Here is a 10,526-nt window from a genome sequence, read left to right on the forward strand (position 1 = left end):
ACCAACGTTCCCTGTGGGTGACCACTCCGCGCAGGCAGGGAGGATCTCCTTTGCTTTTGGCTGAGAATAGGGGATCGACGGAGGAGGGGCGGGGTAGGGGGGTGGCGGGTGAAACTATTCCCAGGAGTGACCAGGCGCGGCGCGTGCGTGAACTGGCCGCAGTAATATATGCTGCCATTAAGAATCCCGGCAGCTTCTAGCGCTCGGGGCGCAGGGACTCATGTGTTGCTAGAATTCAATCCGTGGGGGGAATGCAGATTGGGCTGCGACCTACTGGGTTTGATTTATGAACTGTTACTCTAGCGATTGTTTACACATTGCATTTCAGAGCCCCAGCGTACCCTCCGGGCTGCGGCCCACTCGCTCCCCGGCGCGGGAACCCGCCGCAGCCTCCAGGGCTTCCCTCCACCAGTCCTCCACACCGCCCGCCTCCGGCAGCTCCCTCCCACCCTCACCTTCTCCTAGAAATCAGATTTCGATTTCCTTGAACCCAGAGACTGACGCTCGGTTCTCCCTCCCCAAGCCTGCTCCAATTCCTGTGGCCTTGGACCCCGGTCTCCTCTGCTTGTGTTTGCTCTCGAATGTTTACTTCTCCGTAAGACCATGCGGAGCCTATAAATAGGAGAGGTGGAAGCAGCTGACTGCCAGATCAATGGGGCCCCGTCTCCTAGCCATTTCAGCTGAGCTGTCTTATTAATTATGAAAGGATTCACCTGATCCCTGCCAGGGACCACAGCCTCTCCTTGGCCCCTCTGCTAGAGCCCTTAATGGCGGTTCGTTCGCAAGCTGCCTCCCGCCACCGCAGAGGAAGAGGCGAATCGTGGTTAGGAGTCGGCCTGCACGGATCGTGGTTAGGGCTCCGACCCGCCTGGGGCGGGGGCCTCAGGCTGGGCACTGGCCTTGGGTCTGCGTGTGTTTTCTCGCGAAACCCCAATTCCCGGAAACCTCACCTAGAAAAGATCTCTGCTTTTTATTTATTAAAAATACAACTTCCTCTTTCTTTAAGTAAACAGAATTTCGGAAAAGTGGCAAAATGACCTAGTTGAAGAGGGTCTGCTTGAAGTTGGTAGGTTATCAACTGGCTTGCGAACAGGTGCATGTATCCTCTGGCATCACATGTCCCTACGGGTAACCCGGGCACTGGGCCAAGAAAGCAGGCTTGGGGCAGGAAACAAACGACACCCCCATTTCAAACAATAACTTTTATTTTATACTTCTCTATACTTTGTAGCAAATCTTTTTTTGCTGATTTAATTTATAATAAACTTTTTAAATTACATCTCTCTTTTTTTTTTTAAAATCAAGGCTCTTTTATGTCAAAATCTTTTTTAACTATATTTTAGATTAACATTTAACACCCCCCCCTTGTGATCTATACCGTTGGATATTCAGGTATTACTGTATGTGTAACAGCTAAAACAAGAGGGAAAATAAAGGCAGTGGACTTGGAAAGATGCATCGACAACAGCAGGTAAAGCTTAACCTCTCAGTGACTTTAGCAGCGATTCTTCTGGAAACCTTTACCTAGACACCCGAGATTTCCTCAATCCCTTCCCTCTCTCCCTCCTATCCTTAAACCACAAAGCCAACAATCTGTCCTTTCACTTTCCTCGAGGAGAAATGTGCAGTGGAAATGATCAAAACAAGATACTGTGGAAGAAAGACGTGAGCGTGAGTTATTCACCATATGCTTTCCTCGTGGACATCTCTCTTGAATTCATTCCCCTGGCCTTCTCCTCTCTTTCTTATTAGGAGGAGCCCATCATTTGTCATGTATTAACATGATTAATATAGTAGGTGGCCCAGGGCCGTTCCTGAGATTCTTGTGCCAAAAGTAAAAATAAAAAATAAAAAAAATGGGGTGGGTTTGCCGTTTTCTTATTTTTGTGTGAAGACGGACTAAAGCTGAGGTCCGATTTTGGCTGTGCTTGCTTGCTCACTGACTGGTAACATTTGGCAAATAAAACACAAGAAATCAAACGAAATCAAAAGGAGAATCAGGATTTCCCACAATCCTATATGAGTGTTTTCAGCATCACAGAGAATCACAACGTCCCCAAAGAACGAATGGATCTTCCTCTCGATTTCCGGGAGCATGGAGTGAGTGTGGGTGGGCGCGCGGGGGGAGCCGGCCCCGCGCTCAGAAGGAAAGCCAAGTCGCTAAAGCTGCCGAGAGAGACACCAGGAGCACGGGGAGCGCCGGGAGCAGGGACCCCGCCGCCCCGTTGCCGCTGCCGCAGAGTTCGAATAAGCTGCCTTGGATGTTGAGGTTTTTGGATTCTTTTCTCAGTTTATCCCACATATCTTTCGCCCCTTCCTGGCAATCCGTAAGGGCTGTGACCGTGCAGCTGTGGAAATCCTCCCAGTATCTGGCGAGGAACAGAACAAAACGGAAGAAGCAGGTTGACTTTGAGCGCGGGGAGGATCCGGGCCTGCACCCCTGCGCCTCCCCCCGCCCCCTCGCGGCCTTCGCAAACCTCTCCGGTAGCCACCCCCACCTCCTCTCCACCCGCCTGGCGCGGGGGTCCAGCTAGGTTGGCCCTCGCCAGACCTCGGCCCTCCCTGGAAGCCGTCGTCCGAGGGCAGAGGCCGCCCCCGGCGGCGTCTGGTTTCTCTTTCCCGCTCCAGGGCGGGGGCCCGGCAGTCGGGAGCCGGGCCGCACCCGCTGCGCGGCGCTGGCACCTCGGTCTGCGCAAACAGATTGCTCGTCCTCCTCGGGGAAAGCTAGGAAAACAGTGCTAAGCCTTGCAAGCTGCCGCCCATTAATGCCTCTTAGCTTGCAAGATGGGTTACTTGCTCAGAGCACGGCCCTCCCCTCTTGGCTTCTCACTTTCTCCTCCCCCTGGTCCCTTCCGTGTCCCACCCCCCTCCTCGCTGCGGTACTCTCTCGCCTTTGCCCGCACTCTCCCTCCTCCCTTCCTTTTGTTTCCCGTCCTCCAATTTTCCCATCCTTTCCTCTTCCCTTCTTTGTCTTCCTCCTTTTCCCTCCCCTCGGTTTTCCTCTGTTCGGTTCCTCACTTCCTCTTCCTCCTCCTCTCCCCCTCCTCTTCGGCCCTCCGTGGCCCCTGGCCTCGCTCTTCACAGCTCCCCCCCCCCCCCCCGGCTCAGATTCGGTCCGGAGACTCCTGCCTGCCTCTCTCCTCCCCGAGTCGGTGAGTGTCGGTGCCCTGGGGCCAGCTCTGTAGCCACCTTCTGCTTTGCAAATCTCAGTGCTCCCGGCCCTGCGCGCTCGGTCCCTTCTCTTCTCTCCCTCCAGAGTCCTTCGTGGACTTGGAACCCATGAAGCCTCCTCCCCACGGCCTTCCAGGTGTAGTGTGCAGCCCCCCAGGCCGGGACTCCGGTGCCACCGCGGCGCCCACCGCTGCCAGCCTTCCAGGGACTCCGCTCCTAGTCCTCGCTCCCTCGCCTCTTCCCGGAGCCCCGCGCCTTCTTCCTCAGCCACTCCCTCCCCCTGGGCTCAGCTCCTAGCCCCGCCCCCACAACCTTCAACCAACCTGTCCTTTTTTATTGTCCCCCTTTCTTCCGAAAACCCGAAATAGATCCCGAGACTAAATATAATTCCAACCCGTGATCGATTCCTGGGGCGCTGTCTCCTTTCGGTGCTGGGTCGATCTGTGCGTCTCGGTAACTCCGGGCTGGCTCCGACTTCCCCCAGGCCTTTAGCTCCAGGTCACTAGCGACCGCCCTCCACGCAATCTGGTTGTATTTTCTCCTACCTCTCCCTTCTGCTCGCTAGCCGGGACTGTAAGTACGTTGAAGGCAAGCACCATGTTTGATTTATCCCTGTTTCCACTCCCACCCCATCCTCTGGCTAATAGCAAAGATATAAATGCTTGTTGGATTGCCTTGAGTTCTGGCTTTTTTCTAACGACCTTTGTGAGTCTCTAACTTATGAGGACTGGGAAGCCTGCAGCACAGGGCTTCCCGGTTCCTCATTTCATAATAAATAGCAAGATTTAGAGAAACTAAGAGGTGGAGGGACAGCTCTCTGCTGTCCCTGCACCTCCCAAAGGATATCTAAATCTCTTCCTTCTTTATGCATGCCCAGATGGGGACAGGACCCTCCCGGAAGAGGAATATGGTGAAAAAGGACAGATATCCACATGGAACTGAGAGGCGATGGGCTTCAGCAGGATGTTGAGCAGCAGTACCATTAATGAAGTGGGAGCCCAGACCCAGCAGGGGCCTGCAGCCTCTGGGGGGGGGGGGCGGCACGGGGTCCTCCTCACTTCTATCCTCCAGGACCAAGTCCTGCTAAAAAAATTTTAAAAACTTGGAATAACTGAATTCTGGCAAATAATAGAAGATTTGGGAGCCGATCAATATCTAACCTTTTGTCAAGCTTCATATAGATACATTCTTACCTATCATCAGACATTTGGAATTAAAGTAGGTGGATATGCAACCCAGATCTAGCCTTTTGTCCCTTTTCTGATAGGAAGGTACCAGCTACCTACTGCTGTGGCTTTTGGTGGACACCGGGGTATTTAGGAAAGTGTGTGGCAAAATTGACCCCCATTTAATTACTCATTATTTAAACAAATAAACGCCCCCTCCCCAGGAATCAGGGAGAGAACAAGGACTCCACTGTATACAAAGGATGGTGCAGAATATGGTTTCATCAACCTATGGGGAACAAGGAACACCTCTGGCCTTGGCTTTTTGGTAAGGGCCATTACTGGGTGAGTGGTGGGAGTTGCAGCTCTTTGTGAAAAATAAAATGAAGTAAAATAAAAGAAGTCTGTGTGTGTGTGTGTGTGTGTGTGTGTGTGTGTGTGTGTGTGTGTTGCAGAGGATGGAGGTACTTCTAAGGTCCGCAGCAGCTAAAATGTCGCTGATCTACTACAGTAGGGCTCTCTGCTAGTTACCTCCTTTGCTAGTGGGAGCAGTGCTTTTCAGCCAAGCTCTGGGAAAAGCCACTCTACCTGGCCAGGAACTCCTTCCTAGCCCTTAGCTGCCATGGCCTAGGGATACCAACCAGAATGCAGAGAGGAAGGGGGGGGAAGGGGGGTGGCTATCCCAAGCCTCTAATCTGACACAAACTCAGCAGAGATGGTCAGTGGATGCCCAGGACATATTTTTCTTGGGCAAAATCATTGGCACAAAACAAAATATTCTTTCAACCTCTCTCTTAGAAAGAGAAAGAGGGACCCGCGTTCCCTTGCCTACCCCTGAATGTTCTTGGTGTGTAGTGCAAGGGGATTTTATCAGGGTAAATGGACAAAACAAGCCAGTGACTTCGACTTTTCCTTTATGCAAACCTAATATTTCCTAAAACGCTCCTCAAACCAAAATCAACTGTTCTTCCGAGAGTACACAGCAGTCCACTTATTCACGCAGAAAAAAAAAAAAAAAGAAGAAAGAATGATGAAGACTGCCTCAAAGTAGAGCGAGGAACTGCTAGCAGTTCTCTCTGCCCCTCACTCCTGGTTCCAGCGCGCTGAGTGCCCGCGCCTCCGTGGGTGCGGGTGAGGATGCGCAGGACTGGACCTGGCTCCCGCGTGGGAGGATCCTCCTCTGCCCATCTCAGGCCACAGGATCCCCTTGGGCAGTGCAGACCCTGGCCGAGGCCTGAGGGCGAGGGTACAAAGCCCAGCACGCACTGATTCGCGCTGGCGAGGAATTCAGAGTGTAGGCCCGCAGGCAAGCCCTCACCGACCTCAGCAGCGCCCCCCAGAACAGAAACCCAGCAGGCCAAAGAGGACACTTACGTGCACACGGTCTTGATGTTCGTCTTGTCGTCCAGGCCCTGCGGGTAGTTGGCCATGCTGTCGCCCAGCTTGAGCAAACAGTCCGAAAAGCCCTTAAAGACCGCATCGCACTTGCCCGCTGCTCTCACGGCCTGCACCAGGTACGCTGCGGGGAGGAGGGGACACCGGTCAGCAGCGTCGCGACCCTGCCCTGCAGCCCCGCAGCCCGCCAGCCCCGGACGCGACGCCCAGCCTCGCGGGCCCCCAGTGTTAAAGGTGAAGGCAAGATGTGGCCCAAGAGGGACCGACCCGCCCCCAACTACAGACTTGTGCCGACCGTCTGCGTGTGAGCCGGTGCGGGAGGGGGAGGCGAGTCCATTCCTTTCCTGCAGCCCCCTCCCGCATCTCGCTCTGCATCTTTTTCTGTTTCCATCGCCCCCTCTTCTCACCTCCCCCGTCTCTTTTATTTCTCTCTTTCTCCTCACTCCCTCCTTCGTTTCCCAACACTTCCCCAGCAAGTCCGTGCTGGCTCTCGAAGTGCGATCTTGCATTTCTGAGGTGATAGAGGGAGTAACTACAGCAGAGTGCGGGGGCCAGGAAGGGGTGAGGAGGCGGGAAAGCGAGGGGCCACGCAGCTGAACCTCAGGCCATGTCGTGCGAGAAAGCCTCGGGCCGGCTCCCGGTGCTTGGCGGGGTGCTCAGCAAACACTGCTGAACGACTAAATTAATAAAGTCTCCGGAAGCCAGCAGCAGCCATCGAAATGGATTGTTTCATTATGAAACTGATTGCCTACCGTGGAGTATGTGTTCCGAGCGCGAGCCTCGCACGCAGCCTCCCCACCCCACTGGCGAAAGAGCAGCCTTGGTGTCCGAGACTGGGCGGGGGTGACGGGTGGTCGGGGCACTCAGGGCCGGGCAGAGTCACGGCTGTGTTGGCACGGGTGACCCCGGGTTACCTCCGCGGGGGCCAAATCCGTGAAACTCTGTCAGCGGCTCAGCTCCCCACACACCCCGAAAAGCCAGCCACCAATCCGCCTGCGGCGGGTGGGACCTTTTCTCTACAGGCCCCAACCCTGAAGGGCCCAGGTGGCCGTCGCCCTGGGCTCTAGGCCTCTAGCTCCGCGTTCCCTCCAGGGGGCGAGGCGGGGCGGGATAGCCGCCGGGACCAGGGGAGGAGCGGAAAGGGAGGAGGGAGGTAACCCAAGCTGCACCGAAGTCCTCTCTCCTGGCCTCGGGCGGTCAAACCCCACGGCGCCGGACTGCCGTTGCCAAGGCCATTTCTCTCCACCCCAAGGCCAACGAAACAGGCTAAACGTTCCCTGGCGCTCGGCCAAAAGCACGCCGTGGGGCCAGGAAGGGCGCAAGAACCTTTGATCCGCGCGGTTGGGGCTAGGGGAGCAGAGGGAAGGGGCGAATCTTCTCAGAATGGAAATCGGCCTCCAGTACCCGCGACCCAGAGCGCTGGCTCCTTCCTGGGCCGTGTTCTGGCCTCCAGGGCTTGTATGTGAATGTCTCCGAAGAGGACCATACACCTCGCTGCCCCCACCACCCCCAGCCGCTGGTCCCCGAGAGCCGGGCCAGACGCAGACAAGAGGGAAGGTGACCGAACCTGCAGCAGCCTCAGAGAGCTCCCCGTTTGCAAATTGCTGCAGGAAGAGCGAGGCGGGCCTTGCGCTTTCTAATCCGGAACGGGAAGCGCCGGGGATGGGACTAAGGTTAACTTCGACCTCCGCTCGGGCAGATACGTAAACCTTCATGAATCTCCCTCCCCCCCATCCCCGAGAAATATTAAAAGCCCTTGCGACTACAGTATCAAATAGAACACTGAGGTAGAATAAACGAATCTTTGTTATACTACAATGCGGTCACAATGAAATGAACCCTACACACCCTCCTCCATAATGCATGCCACAAATGCAGCTTTGCAGCGCCAAAACGAAGTAATAAAATACAGTCCCTCTTCCCCTCCCCCACCCAGCTCCGCGTCTCTCCTTACCCTTTACCCCCACCCCCAAAACTCAGTGGCGAAAAAGTAGTCCCTAAGACTCACTGACAATATTTTAAAGGGGGAAAAGGAGGAATTGGGGCTTGCCGGGGGCGGGAAGCGCTCCTGTCACGTTATCTTTGCTGGCGCTGCTGGAGGAGAAGACCCTCCACACCGCGCATGTGTGAGTGAATGCGTGTGTAAAATAAGAAGTCGTGAAAATTTCTGAGGTTTTTGTTTTGTTTTGTTTTTGCAACTATAACTGCTTCGTCTCTAGTTCGCTGTGGGAGGACCGGAGCTTGCGCGCGGGACGTGTTTTGAAGCTCATGCATCCGAGCAGGTCACAGCCCGTGCGACCCTCGCTGTCCTTCCTGAACCCGGCTTCAGCGAGGCTCGGGCGGGCGACCTGGGCTCCTTCCCTCTCCTCTCCGGTGTCCGCGTCTTGTGCCTTTTCCATCCGTTCATTCATTCGTTCGACCTCTCATTCATTTCAAACTTCCTCCCGCGTGTCTTCATTTGCGTTCACCACCCTCTCCATCCTCGTCCCTTCCCAACCCCCACTTTTGTTGCCAAATGTCAATGATTTGGGACAGCTCCCAGCTATGAATTAAAGATTGAGGCTCTCGTGCGGGAAAGGGCAGACATTCGGGAACAAACATGCTCAATTTCAATTCCACAACCAACAAATGGTCATTTTCCAGTCGAGGTTAATGTGTTCCAAGCTATCCGGCATGCACAATCTCTCTCTTTCTCTGGTTTTTAAAACCCCTCCAAAGTAAGGTTATTTCCCTCCAGGAAAACAGAACCCCAGACCTGCTCCACTTAAAATCCCTATATCAAAAATAACTGCTGTCTCTTGCTCTCTAAAAATTTGCAGGCTAATTACAAAATGCCACATTCACTTACTTCCCACATTTAAGGGATTTGCTGCAATTATAATTTTTTAATTTTATTGAATCTCTTTTCACTAATGTCAAAGATTCAAAAGAACCAAACTCAAAATATCAAGTCATTTCTTAGAATTAAAGGAAAACGCCAACATCCTGCACACAGTCTAAAATCCCCGTAATGTTCATGCAAAAAAATCACATACACAAAATCATGTCAAATGCATTAAAAAAAAAACACCAACAACACTGCATAGAATCCATTTTAATGTACAGATAACTCCAAACCCTATTTCCTCCACATTTCTCATGGAGAAAAATATTATGCATTTTCTGCTGCCCCATTCCCTAAAGCATCCTCCTATCCAAATACTGCAAGGGTTTGTCTGTAAAGAATGCTACAACCTGAAATGATAGGAGGCAACAATTCCATCCGGTCTCCAGAAAACCCCTTTGAAGAGTTTCTATTTTTTCTCTTGTCCATTCTATTAATAATCTACTTCACTTTCACTTTTAGGTCAGGTTAATTAATGCTCCAACCTGCATCGAAGAAGTGGGGTTTCTAGTGCTGCCTTTCATCACGTCTTCCTCATTCTGTATGGAAAAACGTGAACTTTTAAAAGCCCCAAAACAGTGTAACTAGGACTCAACATTCCTTAACATAAAATGGGGACTAAATAAATCCGTCATAATTAACCCCAAACAAACAAAAATAACAAACCCCGGACGTGACATATTGCAAACACTTCTTAACCCTCTTCTATATAAATAATTCGGATGCCTATGTGGAAAGGAACAGGCATATATTCATAGAAAATTATATCCACGTATAGTTGGCTGAATTCAACCTCCTCAATGATAAGCATATTTAAATATGTACTCTGGGGTTCCCTATCATTCCCAATTTGCACCCCAGCCGGGTCTGCGGTGCCCAGTGCAAACGCTGCAGCTAGGATATGGGGGGGTAGGGGGCGGGAGAATGACAAAGTTCTAAATGCAGCAGTCTGAGCCCCGAAATATCTTTGCTTTCTGCACATAAACTTTCCATTCTAGCTGCCTAGCCATCTTGTTCCTGCATTCACCTTTCGACCCTTCAAAATAATACCTTGCTGTATCGCAGGGGCCAATGCATTGCCCCAGAGCGCAGAAAACCTGGTCTAACCCGAGAAAGGGAAGCAAAAATGGACGTGCGCTTTGGGGGAAAAAAGGGGGGGAAAGCCCCCTCCTGGAAACGTCCAGCTGCATACATTTCCTGGCGAACGTTTGGAGTCTCTCTCTCTCTCTTTTTTAAGAAAAACCAACTCGGGACGCGCGAGTCCCTAGGAGCCGATGCCCCCACCCTTGGGGGTTTGCCGGCTTCTCCGCACCCCCCGGCAGCCGCGGGCCAGCCGGTCCCCCTCGGCGCCTCGGACCTGGCCGGCTACCGCCAGCCACCATCCGCAAGCCCGGCCCGGCGGCCACTTACCTATTTGCACCGCGAGGATCAGTGAAATATATCTGCCGTTCAACTTAAGTCCCATCCTACGTTTAGTCAAACCATTTGCGACCGCAGACCTTTAAATAGTTAGTTTAGAGAACGCGGGGGAAAGCTGAAAAATAGGCATTGCCAACAAGTTCCAAGAGCGACGGAGACTTTATGCACGGGGAAGGCAGAGGGAGGAGAGAAAGAGAGGGAGCGAGGAAGAGAGAGAGAGAAAGAGAGAGAGAGAGAGAGGCTGAGAGAGAGAGGGGGGAAGAGCTGGGAATGGTTCACTCCATTAGGAGGGGGCGGAGGAAGTACAGCCTCACGCCCACGAGCAGGCCTGACGTGGGGGATGACACGGAATGATTTTTTTTTTTTTAAATAAAGACACCTTGGTAGAGAATCGCCATTTATAGTCATCAGAAGCTGGAATTAATCAGATATCTCCAATTAATGTGCTATTCAAACGAATTCTCGCCTCCCGGAGGTGACCACTTCCCCGT

General features: G+C 52.9%; 1 protein-coding gene across 2 annotated transcripts; it reads right to left on the reverse strand.

Annotated features, from left to right (window-relative positions):
* Positions 1-2,140: 2,140 nt before the first annotated feature.
* Positions 2,141-10,081, reverse strand: NRN1 (neuritin 1). 2 transcript variants are annotated; one of them, XM_028122925.2, is made up of 3 exons: positions 10,027-10,081; positions 5,712-5,856; positions 2,141-2,369 (listed from the first exon to the last, which is right to left on the reverse strand). In XM_028122925.2, exons 1-3 carry the CDS (start codon positions 10,079-10,081, stop codon positions 2,141-2,143), a joined length of 429 nt encoding a protein of 142 aa, XP_027978726.1. The 2 variants fall into 2 exon arrangements, with proteins under 2 accessions (XP_027978726.1, XP_087880511.1); XM_088024385.1 differs by lacking the exon at positions 10,027-10,081 and adding an exon at positions 7,300-7,447.
* Between the last annotated feature and the right edge of the window lie 445 nt (positions 10,082-10,526).

This window comes from Eumetopias jubatus, unplaced genomic scaffold (genome assembly GCF_037043125.1).
Source record: "Eumetopias jubatus isolate StellerSeaLion01/CBP00866 unplaced genomic scaffold, mEumJub1_p1.0 scaffold_6, whole genome shotgun sequence".
Taxonomy (NCBI): domain Eukaryota; kingdom Metazoa; phylum Chordata; class Mammalia; order Carnivora; family Otariidae; genus Eumetopias; species Eumetopias jubatus.